Consider the following 21,342-nt stretch of genomic DNA (forward strand, 5'->3'; position numbering starts at 1 on the left):
AGGCGGCAGATGTCTCTTAGACGTTGACAGGAAGAAGGCGACCAGAATTCTTAATTTGACTTATTTTGCTTCTCTCGGGACGGTCGAACAAGATGAAATGTACTACTGCATCTGCTGGATCCCCGCCTTGAAGTCAAGTGGCCTCGGCTGTACATCCACCTCGGATGTCCGACTTCCAACAGGCCCCACAGAGTTCGCGGTGTACATACACCTCACACACTCGGGGAGAGAGGGACGTGAAGAAAGCTGCGATTGCGGGAACGGGCCGAGGAACGGCACCGCGAGGCTACGCAGCGAACCTCCCCTTTGGGCGCGTACTCTTTTTGATCCACTGAAAACTCCCTTCATTCCTTCCAACAAGCTCGCGAAGGAGAAAGTAGAAAGCCCCTTGACTTGCGGACCTCAGAGACTCAACATGCAGCAGAGAGACGACGCCCGCGACTTCCCTTCTGCCAAGAACACTCGACAAGAGACCCTGAGACCAGCAACGCGACAGTAGAAAGTCGCGTTGTGACCCTGAGATTCCCTTGCCGTTTGCATTAAGAAAATGGTGGCAAAGGCGACAAATCAACGCGGACAAATTTTTGGACGAATGAGCTTGTTCGTCGACGGCGCTCGAAGCTGGAAAAGCGCATCGCCGCGAAAACATGAGATTTGCATGCGAATTCACCGCGTTTTTGCGTGAGCGCGAATCGCCTCGGCGAGCCGTTTCCACGCAAAGCCTTCTGACCAAAGGGCACCCCGAAAAGGAGACAGATGCGAAGAAAAACCAGCCGGGGTCTTCACCCTTGACAGTTTGCCGCTGCCGATCTCCGGAGAGATATTCTCGGCGCGTGTTTCGAGAGACAGCGATGCGGGAGAGCTCGTCGAGCACTGAGAGGCGAAGGACGTTTTCAGCCACGCACATCTGTGGTATTTTCCTTCGTGAATTCCCGAGAGGCAAGCATATTCCATCTGCGCTTGCTCTTCTCTCCGCGAACGGTGTAAATACACCGGGACACGACTCTTCCCTGAGGCGGGGCTCAAAGGAGACTTCGTTCACCGCATGCATCGAGAGACACTCTGTGAGATCGTGAGATCCGAAGTCCCGCTGCCATCTTTCTCTCTTCATGCCTTCGCTGAGGATCGTTAAGTTCCCCTTCCTCGATGTCTGCTTCGTCTCTTCTCCCTTTCCCTCTTGTCTTCCTATCCGTACTATTCTGTGGGCCTCTCTGCCCCCTACACTGTTGTTGAGTTCTCTGTTCTTCCTCCTGCTTCTTCGACTTTCTCTTCTTCTGCTTTGTTTTCTCGCCTTCCACTTTCTCCCTGCCGTCTCCGTATCTTCTGCTGCTTCCCTCTCTTCTCTTCGTTCGCTTTCCTCTTCTTGCCTACTCTCTTCCATCACTTTCTCCTCTCATCCCCATGGCGTACTCCCTGCTTCCGGGGAGTACAGCTCGGCGGCTGGCGGGCGAGGCTACGGACCAGGCTGAGTGCGAGGGGAAGGAAGGACGACGGAGAGAACGCGAAGATGAGGGAGAGATGGAACTCGATTTCTGTGAAGAAGGCGTCTCTCACGCGAACCGCAGACTCCTCACTTTTCTCAAGGCAACGCGTCGCGGCAAAATCCAGAAAGTCGTTAGAGAAATCTACTTAAGAGATGACCTTCCCTGCGGGATTGCCGGCTGCTGTCTCTGCTACGACCCTTCAGACGAGACCGAACGCAAAGGTGAGAAGAGACTGCATGGTCTCTCGGCCGTCCCTCCTCATTTCTGTGCTCTCCACTGTCTTCACAATGACGGCATTTTACTCAGATCAAGAGAGGGACTGAGAGGTGTCTGCAGCATGCGGGAGACAGCGAGTTGGGTCCGAAAAACAAAGACTTTAGTGCCACCTTAAAATTGGTCGTGATAATCTCCATGTCTCCTGTAGATGCAAAACGGACGGGGCGCTGTCTCCTGTTTTTTGATTTAGATTCTTTTCTGTCTCTCTGAGCAGCCTCCGCTCTTCTCGCTGCTCTGTCTCTTCTCCGTCTTCCCTCTCTTTCTGTCCACTGCGTGTGTTTTGTTGCCTCTTGCCTCTGCTTTTCGTCTTGCCTCTGACGCGTTTTTTGTTTTCTCTCTGGTTCCAGGCCTTTTGAGCATCGACGAGAGGATCCTTCTCCTCGACACCAATGTGGCGCTGCGGCAGCTGGATTTCCTCCAAGAGGATCCTTGCATCAACAACTGCCTTCTTCTTTCGTCCGTTCTCTCGGAGGTAGGAAGGATTTCAAGGTTTTCTGCCTTGCGCGCACCGCGCCAGGTTTGCACCGCTGGTTCGAAGTCGAAGCGAGGTCGTTGACGGTGAAGCGGCGACTGAACAGACCTTTCAGCGGGTCTTGCCGACTTCAGGTCCGACGATCAGACAGACGCGTTTCGTGCGTTTGTTGTTTCCTCGCCTTTAATCCCGCACGTTCGCCCGTTTTTGGAACTCCAGGGCCTCGACTCGAAACTAAGGGATTGCACGAGGTGAAGAGCGAGGATTTTTCCGGGGGACGGTTTCCTAAAATCGAGAGAGCCTCCGAACCTGCTTAGCGGCCTCGTACGGAGGGAAGAGCGATTCCTGCGTCTTCAGAGAACTGGACAAAAGACGGGAAACGGCAGACGCAGAAGGAAGAACCCCAGACCTCTCTCGGCGGTCAACGCTGTCGATCGCGATTTCTCTGTTGGCGAGCAAGCCTCAGTCTTCTTGTTTCCAGGCTTTTTCTCTGTTGTACGTGGCGACAGAAAAGGAACAGCGAAGGCGAAACACAGAGGAAAAAGCGACAACGATAGGGCGGGAAGCAAACAGAGGGAGAGAAGTGGAGAAGACAGTGAGAAAGCGGGAACACAGATGGAAAACAGACTCTTCCTTCTGCGTTTTCTTTTCAGGTCCGCCGAAGGAATCTGCAAACTTATTCGGCTCTCCTCTCTCTTTGCCGGCAATCTGCTGATTCGTCGAGCGGCACCCGCAAGCCAGGAGTGGGGGCTTCTTCTCGGGTATACTTGCAGAAATATCAAAATGCTTGAGGCACCGGATTGTTCTTTTTCAAGAGTTTAGAGAGCGACAGAGACGCCCAGTTAGACGAAGTCTTTATGTTCTGTTGCAGCATGCAGGTTCCGCCAGGAGGCAAGCCTGGACACAACGGTACTTGCAGCGGTCACGCGTTGACTTTAATTTCCCAGAAAAAAACACGGAACATAGATTTTCTCTTCACTCAGGGCTCATCGCTCGATCGTTCCCTTGGGTGGATATATATATATATATATATATGTATGTATGTATACTGCATATATATATATATATATATGTATATATATATATATATATATGTATATGTGTGTATATAAATGTGATGATACGCATGCGAATTGGGGAGATCAGAATAACTGAGATTGCTTTGTTGATGTTTTTGTATTTTTTTGTGTTGGGGTTTGTGGTTGTTTTTAGGGAGACAGAGAGAGCGAACGCGCGGAGAAAAGGTTCACAGCTTTTGCCAACGACGTGTTTAGAGCGACTTTCGTAGACCGGGAGGAAGGTGAGAGAAGGTTTCTTGCCTTTGCAGTATCTCTGTAGTTCCCGTCTGCCTTCCTTCTTGTCTCCCACAGGTCTCCTTTTGTCTTGAAATCCAGCTTTTTTCCCTTCATGACCATTCAAGAAACCATCGTTTTTCTGGCTCTTCTCAGCCGTAAAAAACAATTTTCCGCTTGCGTTTCGGGTGCAAAAAGGAAACTTTCTTTTGCCCTCGATTCGCGCTGTATTCGGTGCCGTTCGCAGAGGAGACACTTGAGGCGCGCGACAGGAGATCTCTCTTCGCGGCTGCTCGTTGGTTTTCCGATCACCTGCTCGCCGCCGGCGCCGCGCTGGGCCTCGACGCCAGCCACTTGGGACGCGTCACGATTTTGACAGACGAGAAAAAGCGGAAGGTATGAACCGAGACGACAGAAGTCGACAGAGATATAAAGAAACAAAATGTCTGTTTCGAAAAGGACGGAGAGATACACGCAACACAAAATAGGTCTATCTATCTACCTGGACATATACATATGCGCATGCACGCACACCCGCACGTATACATATACTGGCATATACTTTTATTCATATATGTAAATATCTATCTATCTATCTATCTATCTATCTATATATATATATATATAAATGTATACATACATATACATATGTATATATTGATATATATATGTATATGTGTTTATGTACTCATCGGATATGATGAATGAGGAGGGGGGAAGGAGGATGACGGCCAAAGCCGGCGTGTAGATGCAATGAACAGAGAGGAGACGTTGCGAGAGGACGAGGAGAGGCAGGCGAAAAGGAAACGAGCCAACGGGGTTGTGTCTGAGTTTTTGCAGATTGAGGCCGAGCAGAGGGGCCTCGAGGCTCTGACTCTCCGCGAGTTCGTCGAGGAGATGCGCGCGCGTTACCCAACGGCTGGCGAGAAGTTAGCTCAGCTGGTAAAATCGGACAGAAGCACAGTTTGGACGCAAAACCACTCGCGTTTGACCTTCCTCTCTTTTCCTTCTTCTTTCACTGCCTTCGCTTCTCCTCTCGTTCCACCTGCTCCCTTGCCTCTTCTCCTCTCTGTTTTTCTCTCTGTTCTTCTTCTCTTTGTTTTCTTCTCGGTTTTTTCTCTTTTCCTCTTCTTTCGCTTCTTTGGTCTTCCTCTTCGTCGTCGTCTTCTGCTTTGTTCAGTTCTTCTTTCTCTCGCTCTTCGTCGCTCTTGTCGAAGGTCGCCGCAGGAGTGCCGAGGTACTCTTCGTTTCCTTTCCGTGTCTCTGCTTTTGCGTCTGGCGCTTCGCGCCGCATGCACCGATTCCTTCGTGGACTCCTGCACCCTCTTCCCGTAGAGTTATGTTTGCTCGCAGGAAGACGAAGGGGAGGACGAGCCTGCTGTGGCAGATGGGGAGGGCGCGCTCGGACAGAGGAGAACCGAGGGAACAGCAAAGAGGAGGAAGACAGCGTTCTACGACGCCCACCTTCGAGAGGAAGAAATCACTCGCCAGTTGAAAACGGGGAAGCTGCTAAAGGGCAAACTCCGCATGGCGCCGACCTGCAGCTGGAGAGGCGTCGTTCTCCTCTCTGGAGGTGAGGACCTTTCGAGCTCCTTTCGTTGTGTCTCTCTTGCTGCGTCCGAGAACTGTCTTCATACTCTCACTTCCTTCCTCTCTTGTTCTCTCTTTGTCTTGTTCTCTCTTTGTTTCGTTCTCTTGTTCGCCTTTCCTGTCGTCCTCTCTTTCTTTTGTTGTCGCTTCTCTCTCTCTTTCGCTGCATCTCTTTGGTGTCCGTGCTGCACCTGTCGGGTGAGCTCTGGAACTCGCCTTCTGCCAGTTTTGTGCATGTTTCGTTGCAGGCCGCGAAGTGAAGATTCGCGGGAAGAAGAACCTGAATCGCGCCGTCGAGGGGGACGTCGTTGCCGTCGAGCTTCTCGCTCGCGCTGACCAGCTGAAGAGCGAAAAAGAGCAGACAGAGGAGAGAGAAGAAGAGCGGAGAGAGCCCAGCGCGAAGTCTCCGGAAGAAGCCGAGACACGCGTCATCAATGAGAAAGCTGTCGCGGCCGGCAACTTCATGCGCGAGTCTGAACAAGACATCCAGGAAATCGAAGATGATGCTCGTGTGTTCCCCACCGCAGAAATGACGGACGACGAACTGGGTCCAGAGGACGCCGATGACGAAGAAATGGAAGGAAAAGTCGTCGGAATCATCCGGAAAAATGCTCGCGAATTCTGCGGCACTATCCGACCGTTTGACAATCCCTTCCGGAGTACGTGAAGAGAACAGCGGGTTTGCCTCCGAGCGTTCTGCCTCCAAAAGGTGATGCGAGAGAAGGAGTCCTTTTCGCTCGGGTGTATCCATATCATGCTGGCGACGCTTTCGTCGTGTACGCCTTCGCGAATTCCTGTTTGAGGAGTACTTTCGTGACTCTGCGCGAGCGCGAACAATCCCCGCATTCTCTGACGAGACACGTTCAGAAAGGAACGCACAGTCGAATCGAAACAAGTGAAGGTTCTCAGTCAAATGTCTGTTGCGAAGAAGCCTGAATGCGTAGACTCTTGGAGCCAGAACTGCCTCTGCAGCAAAGCTCGATTCTGCTTTTGTCGCACTTTCTCGTTCGTGAAATGACCCGCGACTCTGTGACGAGGGACCGATGTGTTTCGACAGGAAGCGGGGAAACGGCTGTAGTGTGGACAGGCACCGCAGGCGACGATGTTGGCCTTTCTGTGGTTTTCAATTTTCTCGTTCCAGCGGAAACTGCGACAAGCGGCCTTCCCACTGAAGTCGTGTTCATTCCCGCGGATCCGAGAATCCCCAACATCATCTTGAAGGTACGTTGCGCGTTTCCGGAGACCTTCCAACTTTCGCAACTTTTCGGTTCTTCCGGCGTTTTCCTTCTTGACACTTCCAGGAATCCCCTCGGTCTCCCCACATTTGATTCGCTTTTTTCGCTCCTCCTCAAGTCTCTCTGTCTATCCACAGATATCGTTTTTCACCATCTTGTTGCGCAGTTCGATGGCTCTGATTTTCCTCGTCTCGCTTTGGGCATTTCGGCATTGCTTTGATGATTGGCTTGCATGCGTTCCTTGAGACTTGGCCTGTCTCGTTTCCTGTATCTGCGTGTCTCGCGTTTGACATCTGTCTTTCCTCGGTCCGATCGTGTGTGCGCCGGTCCCTCCTTGTCTTCGCACCCGCTTCGTCTGCCTGCGTTCTACTTTACGTGGACTCGAGCTCTTTGTTCCGTTTCCCTTGCGCCTGTACACCTCGTTTTTGGTGGAGCTTCGCCGTCGCGCATCTCAGCGTTCTTCTTTCGCTTCCACGCATGTCTGTGAGGGCTCGTGTTCGGTGCTTCGGGGTGCTTGTTCATCCGCGTTTCTCAGACAAGGCAGTACGAACAACTACTAAACAAGAGAATTGTCGCCGTCATCGACTCTTGGGACCGCTTCTCTCGAAATCCACGGGTACGGTCTCTCGCGCGCAGCGACAACGAGGAAACAAGGGATACTCCTCAGACTCTGGCGCTTCAGACTTGCGTGTTTCGAGGCACAAGAGACAAGCAACGGAAATCGCAGAAACAGGCTCTCTCGTTGAAGGCGAACAATCATTTAACGGACGTCACCTGCACTTCGAGCGCTCTCTCTCCTGTTCGACACCTGTGTTGATTCCTGTGTAGCATGTCTCACCTGGATTTCTCTAGATTCATTCGCTTCTCTAGACACGCGGGGATTTACCTACAAATATAAACAAATGTATACATATTTATTTATTTGTTTATTTATTTTTCTGTCTGTGTGCGTGTTCGGGTGTCTGTCAGTGCAGAGATGTAAAGAATACGTTGTCGTTGTGTGTGACTGTATATGAAGAGGAACATGGAGTTTGCGCCTCTCCACGTTTTTGGGGTGAATATAGACGTAAATCTGCAGAGACTGGTCGTCTACAAAGTAGCTGATTTTACAGCTGCCTTCTCTGCCCTATTCAAATGAATTCAACACACAGGCGTATATGTATATACACACAGGTATGTGTGATATTTTAAATGGCGCGCGTTTGCGTGTCGATGGATCAACGCATGCGTCGATGCGCTCGCATGCAAGGGTGTTCGGCACGCGCTATCTTTCGATGGTTCTTCAGGGTCACTGGACGGAGATCCTTGGCGAATTTGGATCGGCTGAGGCGGAGGCGAACGTCATTCTTCGAGAGCAAGGCAAGAGAAAGAAAGGACGCGAGAGCGAAGGAGGGAGAAGGGGAGAGCAGGGGAGATAGGGGAGAAGAAATAGAGGAAGAGAGAGTGAAAAGGAGGGAGAAGAAGAGAGAGACGAAAGAGAGAGAATACAGAGGTTAGAGAGGAGAGAAACAAAGGTACGGTAGGGAGGAGACGGGCGAGTGAAGAGAGAGAAGACGTTGGGAGACGCCTGAATACAAAGATGAAACTCAAGTGGTGGAGTTACGAGTGCGTTTCTGTCATTCTAGTTTTTAGGGTCCGCCTCTGCTTCCACGTGTGTGTTTGTTTTTGCTTTTCAGGAGTCGTTTCACGAGATTTCTCTCTCGCTTCTCTGCGGTGTCTTCCGGCAAATACCTGGACTTTTGCCGACATGTCTGAAGAAGACAGGAAAGGGCGTCTTGATCTTCGTCACGTTTGCGTGTGTTCAGTGGATCCTCCAGGGTGTAAGGACATCGACGACGCCCTCAGCCTCGAGGTTCTTGAAAATGGAAACTACCGAGTAAGCGAGGACAGAACAAGGAAGATGTAAAGAAGAGGAGCCGGCAAAAGGAAGCAAAGGAAGTCCTGAAGAGAATTCGCAAGACCGAGAAGACAGAGCAAAAGGGGAGGGGAAGGACAGGAGAGGAATGAGAGAGGAGCGAAGATACTAGAAAGAGAATTGGGAAGAAGTTTAACAAGCCACAGAAGATGAGAGAAAGGAAACGATAGATGATATGTGTCTCAGACGCACGGAGTTTTCTTGTCGCTGGGAAGGAGGAAATGGAGTGGAGAGAACAACGTGAAGAAATTGCGAAAACTCAAAGGCGGCACAAGCTCAGAGGTGGTATCGTCCGAAAGAGTTCTGCCTTCTGAAACGGGAGGCTAAGTCGAGACAAGAGAAGAAGACTCTGAAAGGAGAAACGTTCCCAAACCGAGGCACAGCGCCAGACAAACACACTCAAATTTCATGCTCTTTTAGTCAAGAACCTAAGTTCGTCTTGTCTGTCTTTCACTCTCATCCACGCCTTGTTTTCTGTTTTGCGTTCTTGTTGATCTTCTTGTTTCTTGCTCTTCGTCGTTTGTCGTTCTTCTTCTGGTCTGTTTCTCCGTGACAAGCACGCTAAAAGGACCGACGCGTGGAGCTGTATCGTGTCTACCTTCACCGACGAATCGCAAACAGGAGAAAAAGCGAAGAACCTGGTGGATGTCTCGTGAGTTTCTCTCTTCCTAGGTTGGAGTTCATATCGCTGACGTCACGTATTTCCTTAAGGAAGGTAAGAGAAGGAGACAAACGCCGAAATCTTAGACGAAAAGGGTCTCGAAAAGAGACACTTTCTTGAATCGGAAAACGACAGAACAACTCTCCTCGTCTGAAAAAGAAACAGGAGAATAGCCTTCGAACTGCATCCATCTGTAGAGATCTTCATGTCTCACACGACTCACTCGAAAAAGCTGCACGCATGCAAACATACTGAGACCTAAATATATATATATATATATATATATACATATGCGTGTACTGATACATAAACGCGCATATTCATGAATATGCTTATGCATATGTATACGTATACTTATAGATACGAATTCATAAATATGCATATGCATGCATGTACACATATAAATGCACCTGTGTATAAGTTTACATTTACATATCCAGACATATGTGTTTGCGTATACGTGCATGCATATTTATACATACGCATGGTTGCAATCACGGCTGTAGCAATATTTATCTCTATGTCGAGGAAGGTGCAAAGGGATTTTCGAAAAGCCTTGATTGAAAACGGGGATTTCGTTTGCTCCGATCAGGCGTTAGGTGGTACTCTCGCGCGTCCTGGAGCAATGAGTGAATGCGGTGGAACAGGGAACTTCCGCGGTAGAGATAGTTAAACCAGGCGAATTGCTGGACTCGAAGGGCGTTGCTCCCCGGTTCGATATCTTTGTTTCTTGGCAAACTTCCGTGTTTCCAGGGACTGCACTGGATGAGGAGGCGTCAGAGAGATGCACAACTGTCTACCTCGTGGAGCGCCGTACGGATATGCTTCCTTCGCTGTTGACCACGGATCTCTGCTCTCTTGTGTAAGTTTCTGTGATCAGGAAACGCAGTTTCCCTGTAAATCCGGTTTGATCTGACTTCGTCGTATCGGCATCTCGGCTGGGACATGCGTTCGTTCCAGTTCCGTCTACGCAGACTTTAGCTCCGTGTGTCTGTCCGTAGAAAAGAAGCAGTGTGTGCATTCGTAGAATCGAACAGTCGCTGTCGTGCTGAATCTCGTGATCGTCCTGGTTCCAGAAACAAGGAGGATGCGTCGACAGGCTTCTTGCTGCAAGCTGCGGTTTCTGCAAAGCTCCACACAAGCCGCAGCACAGAGAGACGCGTGTATAACGGTGTGTGGGCGAGAAAAGACTGAAGCTCGTCAGGCCCACAGAACACACCAGATCTCGTCTTGCGTATTCCGTCTTGTCTTCTCAGAGGGAATCAAGATCGCCTTGCGTTCTCGGTCCTTTGGGAGATGACCCCCGAAGGAGACATTGTCTCTTCTTCGTTCCATAAAACGTTCATCCACTCGCGGGCAGCCTTGACCTACGCCGAAGCGCAGAACATGATCGACGACCCCAACGACAAGTAAGCGGCAGACAGTCGTCTTCGCGGGAATCCGTGCTGAGCATGCACAGCGGGCGAGAGTTCGTTTTGAAAGATCTCTCGATTTCTAGAACACCGCTGCTCAAACGTACCCGTAGACCACACGGTCACAGAAATACACTCTTTTCAACTCACAGATCCATATCTGTATATCTATATAGCTATACATATATATATCTATATATATGTGTATATATATGTGTATATGTGTGTATGTTTGTTGCTCGTTTTCGGGGTGTCGGTGAACAGTAAAATATTTCTCAGTATCCTGGGTCGTGTAACGGCTCAACGTATTTGGTGTGAGGTGTAGAACGCTTGGTAGAGAGTTTCGAGAAAATGAGGAAGAACGACACTCGGTTTCTGTGTTCATTCAGTGAAACCGGCACACTGGTACTTCACAGGATGTAAAAAGGCCGATTTCCTCTGTGTCCTGGTTCTCCGTGCGTCGCTGCAACGCGCCGAGGGTCTTCACTGTGTCTGTCTCCTCCGTCGTTTCACTTGTGACTCCTGAGTCCTATATCTGTTCGTTTAGGTCGGAGCTGGCGGAAAATTTGCGGCGGCTGTTGGCAATTTCGAAAGTGATTCGGAGAAAGCGCACGGAGGCCGGGGCTCTTCAGCTCGCTTCCCCGGACGTCCAGATCATTCGAGACACTCTGAAAGACAACCGCGACGACAAGACGCAGCCGCCCGTAAAACCGACGGAAACGAGGAGAGGAGACATCACTTCAGAGAAGAACGAGAACGGCGAGAAAGGCGAACGCGCGAAGGAGTGCTACGCTGAAGAAGTCGTCCAGGAAGAGGCTTCAGACATCGCGTTATACCAGGCGCGAGAAACAAACCGAATGGTGAGGAGACGCAGAGGGGAAGGACACAGAGGTTCGGTTTGCGTGTGACTGTGATTGAGACATCTTGAAAAAAATGTTCAAAAAAGAGTAAGTCATCGAACGAATCAGCGCGAGGACCGGCATCTGCGATCTCGCATGCAAGGGCGCTGGTCATCTTTCGTTTTGAGCTTTAAATGTCCTCGAGCTCCTCTAAGTGATTAGGGTCGCAAAACAGTTGACCTTCGTATTTGGAGACGACGTTTGACAGAACGTACTCCTTTTCAGGTCCCAGTGCACCCACGCGTCAAACGATATGTCTCAATCTCTGATCATCTTCTCCGAAATACACGCGCACCAAGTAAATCATTCGAAAGTGGTGTGTTCAGTCTTCCTTTATTCTGCGCCGCGAACAACTCCTCAGAAGAAGCAGAAAAGAACTCCTTTCTACACAGAGGATAAGAACTCCTTTCTACACAGAGGATAAGAACTCCTGTCTACACAGAGGATAAGAACTCCTGTCTACACAGATGATAAGAACTCCTTTCTACACAGATGCTGACGTCCAGGACGACGGTCCTCCTGATCAGACTAGCATCGGAGAAGTCGTTGTCTCTCGCTGTGTTCACCGCGCGTGATTCGAGGAACCTCCCCAAAGCGCGCCTTGAACACGATGGTGCCGTGCGAACCGATTACAACCATGGAAGCGATCTGGAACGAAGGGCGTCCTCCGCCTGCCGAGACGAAAGAGAGGCGCGTCTCTTTTTCGCGGGGATTTCTCAAGCGCACTGACGGAACTGTTTCCTTTATCTCTTCTCAGGTCGAAGACTTCATGCTGCTGGCCAACACAACTGTCGCGGAGAAAATTGTCAGTTACTTTCCTTCTGCGAGTCTCTTGCGGAGGCACCCCGATCCGAAGGAGAAGCAGCTGGAGGCGCTAAAGGAACTTTTGAAGTCCAGAGGCATCGAAAATTTCGAGTACGGTGTTTCAGGACATGGTCTTCGGTTGGTTCTACTTCTGCAGGGATTTTTATCCGAGATTTTTTCGCTGTTTTCCCTGATCACCGTTGCCGGAGTAATAGTGACAAAGCGTCCTTGCTGTGCTTCCGTTTTTTCTTCCCCAAGTCGCACCTTTTACATGGATTCAGTTGCTCTTTGGTGTGCAGTTCTGGTCGCCGTAACTATAATCTGTTATCACAGTGCCACCCGTCGATGTGGGGGTGTGGAACTGTCTTTTCCAAAAGCCACCGCGGTCGTCAGGTCCGTCCTCCCGAGAGGTTTTCTGTTTGTGACTCAAAGTGTCCGTGTTGTGAATCGTGCGCCAGTGAGTTTTTCTAGACCAATCCCAAATGTTTCTACTGAGTCGAAGTTTCAGGTTAAAAGCGCTCCAGGAAATCGTGTATGCCCAGCAGACAACATGCGCCACAAGCAAGCACTTGATCAGCAGAGTTCCCGTCAGAAAAATGGCTTCGGCAGTCTGTTCCTCTCCTGTGTTTGGGAGGGAAGTTGCGTTGACGGCCTGCCTGGGGCTGGGGAACGTTCTTGCATGCATTTGTCATGCGCGTTTCGAGTGCTTTTGTCTTTTCAACGGAGCGAACTGAGAAAAAACCTTTTGGGTGATGCTAAGGCGACGAAGCAACTTTCGGACATGCAAACCTTACATGTCAGATGGGAGTCTTTGATTATCGGGGGACGAAATGAATACTGGAAAGAACTGGTTATCGATGTCACTCCTGTGTCTCAAGAGTAGCGGCTGAACTGCACAAGAGTCAAGGACGTTTTATGGGTACAGAACAGTCGCGCTTCGCTCTTTCTGGTTGTCTGTGTTTGCAACGTTTTTTCAGTGATTTCGTGGAAGAATCAAGGCAGCTGTCAGATTCCTTCTCTCGCTTTTCTGCACCGGACACAAGTGATGGGCTCCTGCGTCGTTCTGCGGGCGTTTGTCGAGGTCATATTCATTAAGGCTCTTTTCTGTTTTGTGGCGTTCTCAAGGTTCTCTTCGTCAAAACGATTGGCGGCTTCACTTAATGCCGTGGCAAAAGCTGCGCCGGAACTGGATTTCCTTGTTCGCATTCTGACGACGAGATGCATGAACCAGGTGAGGACTGGAAGCTTTCTCTGTGGACTTGGTAGACGCGTCTTTTTAATTTGTATTCTTAGTTGTTTTGTGATTGAATCAAATCACGAAACAAGAAACTCTTCACTCGATGTTTTTTCTCAGCTTCTGGACCTTTTGCCGCCAGTCAGATTCTCTCCGTCTGCGTTCCGCTTCTCTCACAGAACGGAACATGTTGTGAATCAAATATTTAAAGGAAGTACAGGAGGCGTACGGCTGTCGTCAGCCCACATCGTGGGATGTTGGTTTGCGTCCAGCGACGAACGCGTGGTTTTTTCGTCATATAGTCGAACGCGCACCTTCGCGGCTCTGCAGTCGAGAGTCTCTTGTTTTTTCTCCTTGCCTCATTTTCCCTCTTCAGAGTTCTTAAGCGCGGTCTCGAGGGTGTCGTCGACAGGCTGAGATTTCGCGTCTGTCTTTCTTGTGTCTCTTTCCACCTGCTGCCTCCTTTGCAGGCAGTGTACTTCAGCTCCGGAGATATCCTTTCAAATGCTCACTCCGCCAAGCAGTCCTTAACTGCGGCTCTTTCTTCGTCCTCGTCGTCCGTCGATATTAGTCCTTACTTCCACCACTACGGTCTGGCAGCACCTCTGTACACTCACTTTACTTCTCCTATCCGAAGATACGCCGACGTCGTCGTCCACCGGATGTTGGCAGCAGCGATCGGGATAGCTGAAGTCCCTCGCGTGTGTCGAAACAAACAACAGGTAAGTGCAGACTTCGTTCTGTTCAGCGAGGGAGATGCACAGAGAAACTTTTTGTCGAACTCAAGGTTGTGGGACAAGGAAGGCAGGCGCTGCTTGCTCTTTACATGTAGTTTGAATTTTTGCGAACTTGTGGAGAAAGACAGAACAGTGGAGCGGCCTGCGGAGAGCCTCCGTTTGGACGAGCATCCATCGACCTGCCACGCAAACTGCTTTCACCTTCACTTCTTGCTTACGGTTCTTTTCTCTGTTCTCTTACTCTCTCGGGCCAATCTGTGTGGTTTTCTGTATTTGTGTGGAGAAGTCGTCTCTTCGCAGTTCTCTCTGTTGATCTGGATTGTAGACGTTTTTGCGTATTCAGGATGTGCTGTTACTCTTCACTTCCTCTGTCTGTGTATTCAATTCTCACGAGCACCAGAGGAAATTGATGAAGTAGCTCGTTTAACGCTACCTCTAGAGAGCCTCCTTTTTGCGCTCGAAGCGCAAAGCACCTCGATGTGTGTAGACAGTCGGTTGCTGGCATGCGGTTTCTCCGTGGTGCGGATCTCAGTTTACTCACTGATTCATGTTTTGGCAGTTCTTCTTCGTCTGCTTCGTGGCGTCCGTTTCATTTGACTCTGCGTTTTCTATTTATGTTTCTAACGCGACAGAGATTTGGATCCAAACCCACACAGTTACACGTTTTTCTTCAGACTGGCGTTTGGGCAAGACAAAAGGTAGAAAGGAGGCGCAAATCCGATGTTGAAGAGCGGGGGGAACAGACAAGCAGGCGACAACTGAAATTTAGCTTTGGTGGAGAGTGACTTCGCTGCTGGCCGTGTGCTGCGCGTTCGGAGTTCTCTGGAAAAAGAGACAAATCCTTTGTGTATTCTGCTTCTCTTGACTAACATGTTCGTCCCTCCGTGAAGCGGAGTGGCAGTTTCCAGTGTTAGGCAAGTTCCGTTGCAATTTGGGAAGTGTCTTGCGTGTTGTGTGAACTGTTTCAGCTGTCGCAACAATGCGAGTTGCTGAACGTGAAACACCGAAACGCACAGATTGCCGGACGAAACAGCGTCCAGTATCACGTGTACATGTATTTCAAGAACAAGGGAGCGAAAGAAGCCGTAGGCACGGTGACCAAAGTCAAGAAGAACGGGGCTATGGTGTACGTCCACAAGTACGGCCTTGAAGGTGAGTCCGGCGTGGTTTTTTCTGTCTCTCTACGTTGTTTTTCGGCATTCTTGACCGACAGAAAAACGCATAGGAAGTTGGAAAACGCTTCAGGTTCAGATCCTCTCCATGAACGTGCATGCGTGAATTCGAGAAAAGAGTGTGTTTCGGACTCGTGGGAAAGAGCGTCGCGGATTGGGAATGCGAGAGCACCTCGACGACAGAAACGAGACCGATCCGCGTTTGTTCGTGGCAGCTCGACGAAGCGGGTCTCCGGTTGCATGCGTCATGCTCTCACCCCGACGTGCAGCTCTCTAGGACACACAGTTGAGATCTGAAAAACAGTTCCGGTCGCAGCATATGTATAGACATATATGTGACTCGATGCTTGTTGTGCATGTGAGAGTGCGTATCCGTTAAGTGCACTCTCCTGGACAGCTGGAAGAGTTGAAGGACAGTCAAGACGGGAGGGGCGAGAGAGAGGCGATATTGGAGCTGTGAGTGTTGGAGTGCATGTGCACTGCTGCGTGCGTTTATTTTCCCCGTTTCGGCTGACCGTAAATCGATGCTGTTTTGCAGGAGTTGTCTTTTTCAACGAGCGGGAGTATTCGTTTGACGCAGACGAACAACACTTGGTAAATCGCTCTTCGGGCGAAACCGTCCAGATTTTCGATGCGCTTCTTGTTCGGATTGAGGCAGAACAATCCAACGACTTCAGGTACGTCCCCATCCAATACAGTCGCTTCATGACGGAGAAGTGCGTGAATTTTAGCTCCAAAGCTTCCAATGTTTGCGGTCCGAGTCGTAACTGACGTGGTTTCGATTCATATGTGAGGAAGCAGGATTTGGAGGCACAGTGGAAAATTGCCGCCAAGAGTTCTAGCTCCTGAGCACGGTTCCACTCTGGTGCAAACACTGGAAGCTGTAGGGTATACTTCACCTCATCTGCCCCCGTGCAAGCGTCACCCCTATTGCAGAAGAATTGCCCACTTCCCCTCTTTCGCCCCCATGTTTCGCATGCGTTTGTTCCAGGCCCTCGGTCGCGATGAAGTTGATTCGAAAAGCAACTGACCAAGAGCGCGCGTAGACGAAAATCAACGGCTGGTCGCTGTCGAAGCGATGCGGAGAAAACGTTCTTTCATATGAGTGGCGGACTCGTATTTTCTCTGTTACTTCGCCCCCTCAACTTGACTTCGTCTGTAAACCGTAAATCGTTAACTCACACTTGGATATTCGTTGTCTTGCAAACTCGCCTGTTCTCCCTTTGACGACTTACGTTTGTAGGGTCACTCTGCTTCGTCTGTTTTATGGGGTCTCTTCGATTTTCCACTGTACGTGTTGGCTGCTGCGACAAAGGCTTCGACAGGCTCTGTACAAGAAGAGCCGCTCCGGATTTGTGGCTTCTGCAAAGGCGACTCAGCAACTGTATGAGCTCTCTGCTACGCAAGTGGACTCCGCGTGTCTCCGCGGTTGAAATGTCGGATCGTTTCCAAGTTCTGCTTATGGTTTCGCACACGAAGAGCCTTTAAGAAATTTTGCCTCAAAAACACAACTAGTTTGGGAGTTAGGTGATGCCCATACGTGGGGGAGAGTAGTGGTCATAATGGTTATCCTGGCCTAATATTAGTCGCGGTAGAAAGGTTCACACTACAACTTATACTCAGCACTGGGCTGGCTCCCAAACCTCAGAGCTGCGATTTTTCTTCCACTCTGCTGGTTTCCGCTCTTTTCAGCGAACCTTCGTTTAGTCGAACCTTCATTCGAATACGAGAAAACCAATGCGAATCCTTTCGTGACGAGACCTTCCATTTCCACCAGGCCCTTGCAGTTTATGCAAGCGAAAAATTGTTAGTAAAAATACCTTGAAAAAAAACCTGCTTTATTCCGCTTGAAATACATCCTAGTCGTGACACAGAGTCAAAAGGGATTTGAACCCTTGTCATTGCAGTCCAGTATGGTTAACACAGAAGACTGAGGCTTCAGTTTTTCAAAACTGTTCTTAATTACTATCTAACGAAAAATTATCAATAACAGACAAGTCATTTTACACATGGGGAAAACGTGAGGTCGTGCTTTCTCTCTGGCTTTGATCTGGTGCATAAACGTTCAGGACGAAGCTGGGAACAGTATACGGTCTGCGATTGGCCTTTCAGATGGAAGCCCGTTTAGACCTTTTTCGCACCAAGGCATTAGGAACGCGGGAAATCGAGCAATGAATTGCGCCGGACGAATTACACCTCGCAACACACATAGCTCTGAGAGGCTCAGAAACAAAGTAAAAGCTGGTGTGTTTTTCGATCTCGAATCAGAAACCTTCTTGACTTGCGCCAAAGATAAGCTCCTTTTGCAGCATCGCTAGGACGTCCGGTTCCGGCCGATATTTGGTTGGCTTGCGCTTCTTTGAGAGAATGAATCTTCTATGCTTGATCCAGGCGGCTCTCCTGCTGCTATCGCTCTGTACGTCACGCCACTTCTGTAGCAAATTGAGGCGCATGTTTTCGTCTGCCTCAGCCCACTCTCGAGCTTCAGAAGAAGTCAGCGGTCTCGCATTGGACGTGGTAAGCGAAGAGGTAGCTAAATCCCTTCTTGGCAGCGACACCCACAGAGTATCCATCATATAAAGAACCAGAGTTTTGGGCAGGGTGGGTCTTCCTGGACTGCTGTCGTCGGCACTGGGTTCCTCTGCTACAAAATGTGCGTCCTTTGAGGCGGTTGCTGTGTTTGATGCTGAAGAAGTTGCCGCGTCTCCAAACGAGGTCCCTCGTCTATTTTGCTTCTTGTATGGCGGGAATAGGTCCGACGACAGGTGCTGTGCTTCGTGGTTCTCTCCTTCGCTCGTGAATGCGGCGGCGCCGCTTGCCTCGACGAGATGTGAAAGGTGGACCACCGGCGCACCCTGAATGTCAGGTGAGAAAGCCAATTGAGAGACTGCCAGGCAAACTGGTGGCAGCTGGAGGAGAATTTTGTAGCTCCTCATTTCCGTGTAGTGAATCGGATGACACCTTGCCAGCGTTTGTTCCGGCTCGTCCGTGCCCTTTCAACTTTGACTACCCAGGTTAATTATATCGAAGTGAGCTGAGTGACCACATGGGCCTCCAATCACTTTTGTAAATAAAGGCGAGGTTGAAAAGGAGCATGCAAACTGGTGGCTGAAAATGACCATGGAAAGGCCATGTGTGGGGCCCGACGGCATCGCTTGAAATCGCCGGACGCTCATTGTCTTGCTCCGTAAGTCGTGTGTTCAATCGAAGAGGCTTCAGTGTTTGCCGTCGCAGATGTTGAAGTGGATCGTGTGTTGCCAGCCACTGTTGCCGCCGCAGTAGGCCGTCAACTGGCCACACCCCCCCACGATGAAACACTCGTCAGCGAAGGTCAGCGCTGAACTGATTTTTTCAGCCGCTGACGGGCGCAGTTCTCAACATAGTTGCGAGCAGTTCGTAGTGCGTGCTGCACCATTATATCATCATAGTTTAAAGCAAAAACTGACAATCAGCTGCTCGACTTAGAGACCAGAGACAACGGTTCATCGTACCAGTCTTCGTGTACTAGTTGGCGCCTAGTCTCCTACAGCTAGACGACGTGCCATACCGTACACACAATACGCAGCACATCAGCGGCCTCCGCGAGTTGTTGCAATTCATTCTTTCGCTTTTCTCACAACGTCTCACAGGCGTGGTTAGTCTGCGCCACACGTCCCGTCAACTGCCGCTGATGGGATCCTGTGGACTTTGCCTTGTGTGCCGTTGCGTCTCAGCCAAGGCATCCGTTTACCACAAGCTTCTACACAGAACATGACATCTTGTTAACGTGCATAGCTGATGAAAGACCGCACATCCCAGTCCATACACTTTCTCTGAAGAAACGTATCACTGGGACTTCGCATGACGGTTACCGATGTCTGCCAGACGCTTAAACGACACCCCAACGTCACAGAATTACTGTCTTCGTAGTAAGGGTGTGCAGAACCGCATTTTGCGAATTGTGGACTCCGTGTGTGGACGGTGCTGAACCACTTATCCAGTTAACCACTAAAGAACATGGCTACCTTCAGTGTCAACCAGCACATGCGCGTGGTAATTCGCCAAGCTCTCCACTAGTCAGGCGTCTCCACTGCGACAGGCAGTTGCGGGACTCTCGTTGCCATTATGTATGAGCGGACGTAAGAGCATTATGGAAAGCAGTCACAAGCAAGGAAACACCTCCATGGGTGTTCTCCCACAAGCATTCCAAGAGGAATACCGAACCTCGAACGGCTAATCGGCTTCAATAGGGCAGCTAATAGATATTGGGGGAGACTGACTGCCACCGCCGGTGGAGTTGTCTCCAGCAACGATGCCCGCTATCAAAATTTCGCAAACATTGAACACACACTTGCCCCTTAAATAGAACCGGTCACCCAAATATCAATAAGACTGTTTGCATCTACAGCGTCTCGATAAAGAAAACCTTATGAGACGACTGACGAAATAAGAGAGATGTTATCCTCACCAGCACTTCCCCATCTCGACTTCCTTGTGATTCACTCAAAGTGTGGTTGAGAAGCAGATGGACACCAGCTGTCGTCGTTTATTTGCGTCGATCTTCTGTGTACAGGAAGCACGAAGAGACGTCTCCAGAAACGGATATAGCCCAATCTACTGCCAAATGCAAACACAACTATCCTGACATCCTGCGTTGGAGTCCTTACAATCGGTCCCCGGATGTCAGTATATATGGTTTCCCAGACACACTCTACTTGTTCCACGAACGACTCGGCTGTGCTAGCTGCTTGTGGAATCACACGTGGAAATGTCGTTTGGTGGAAGCATCAGCAAACGACGTCTCTCTTCCGGAGTTGCCAGTGCTCGTGCGCGAGCCCCCAACGAGTACACTTTTTGACAAGAAAGTGAAGAGAGAGCGCCTTGATCGGATCACTCTTCGAAACATCTCAAACGCCAGCGACACGGTCACACTTGATTACGAACAGACGCACAATGCGGCGGGTGGGGGGGGGGGGGTGGGCTAATGTATTCTTGCTCCTTGCTACCTCGTCACTGCTGAACTACGGAGCACAGTGCGTCGATTGAATATCTGAAGATGTGCACGAAGCAGTAGATTTGCCGGCTGCCAGCTGTGCGTCAACACGTGAGGACTATATGGCGGAGTTTACGTTACGCGATGTGCACTTCAGATCATCGGCTGTTTGCTGTGCACCAAGAACGCAAACAAAAAAACATCATCCAGAGAGAATCCTTCCGGCTGTCGGACGGTACATGAGTGAACACGTTCGGGCACACGTATGTGCTGACGCGCCACATAGTCACTTATATTTAAGCATGGTTATACGGCCGCCCCATTCTACAGTAGGGAGCAGCCGTATGTCTTACCATCAGTACACGGCTGCCGCTTACTTGGTCGACGCTCTTGCCGTTACGGTAGCTGCAGAGTACACGAGAAACCGCCAGCACCATTACAATGGAGGGTACTCCCAGCTTTGGCACAGCAGCGTGTAACGCTACCTATTTGTGGCAAGTCATGCTTTGCATGTTTGCTGCAAACCAGCTGCTTGACTCCTGGTATTTTGAGCAACCATCTAGCAACTACAGCGCCCGATTTGAAAGCAGATAGGAAACGCCGCCCATCAGCAACACCTACAGCCATTTATCTGTACATGGAACTGGGAACCAGGAGACTGGGTGTGCATGTAAACCTCTGGTATCTCTCAACAATGAAAATATGTTAAACGTGAGAAATCAACTCCAATTGTGATATGCGGCTCTTCACCCTGATTTTCTGTCGCGCGCATTCCCTTCTTGTTAAAAGCTACACGGTTCGGAATTCCACCGAATTCTACTCTGTTGCCATCTTGCAGTGAACTTCTTCAGTTTCCACTGGAGCCCAAAGTCAGATCGAGCCCTGAGCAAATGGCCACACTGTCAGAAGTGGCAAGACAGTGACGTGGACGGCTGCCGAACAAGCGGGATGGTACGTTTGAGGCTTTTCCCCTAAGTCTTACGTTTCTTCCGCTGTAGCACAGGACGCAAACACCCCAGTTACTGCATGGTGGAAACTCCAAAAACTCACTGTTGTTATCCCTATGACGTACAAGACCCTCTCATGGGGACCGGCTGGGTTGATCACGGGAGCTCGGAAACGGACACTCCCTCACCCCGGAAACAGTTTCCCGCACCAGGGCAATCTCGCTACTGCATCGCAGCAGA

General features: G+C 50.1%; 2 protein-coding genes across 2 annotated transcripts; one reads left to right on the plus strand and one right to left on the minus strand.

Moving 5' to 3' along the window:
* Window positions 1–1,401: 1,401 nt before the first annotated feature.
* Window positions 1,402–16,586, plus strand: TGME49_261050 (RNB family domain-containing protein; the record flags this gene model as incomplete). Its single annotated transcript, XM_018781254.1, has 22 exons — window positions 1,402–1,705; window positions 2,108–2,232; window positions 2,886–2,993; window positions 3,445–3,532; window positions 3,772–3,920; window positions 4,365–4,466; window positions 4,878–5,097; window positions 5,363–5,773; window positions 6,256–6,335; window positions 6,885–6,965; window positions 7,636–7,708; window positions 8,026–8,225; window positions 8,937–8,979; window positions 9,679–9,787; window positions 10,182–10,334; window positions 10,885–11,197; window positions 11,994–12,151; window positions 13,166–13,271; window positions 13,745–13,996; window positions 14,980–15,163; window positions 15,722–15,860; window positions 16,175–16,586. The coding sequence occupies 22 exons, from the start codon at window positions 1,402–1,404 to the stop codon at window positions 16,227–16,229; spliced, it is 3,453 nt and encodes a 1,150-aa protein (XP_018637089.1). The 3' UTR covers window positions 16,230–16,586.
* An 861-nt stretch (window positions 16,587–17,447) lies between these two features.
* Window positions 17,448–18,119, minus strand: TGME49_261040 (hypothetical protein; the record flags this gene model as incomplete). Its single annotated transcript, XM_002365216.1, has 1 exon — window positions 17,448–18,119. One exon carries the CDS (start codon window positions 18,117–18,119, stop codon window positions 17,448–17,450), a length of 672 nt encoding a protein of 223 aa, XP_002365257.1.
* Window positions 18,120–21,342: the final 3,223 nt, after the last annotated feature.

Source organism: Toxoplasma gondii, chromosome VIIb (genome assembly GCF_000006565.2).
Source record: "Toxoplasma gondii ME49 chromosome VIIb, whole genome shotgun sequence".
Lineage (NCBI taxonomy): Eukaryota > Apicomplexa > Conoidasida > Eucoccidiorida > Sarcocystidae > Toxoplasma > Toxoplasma gondii.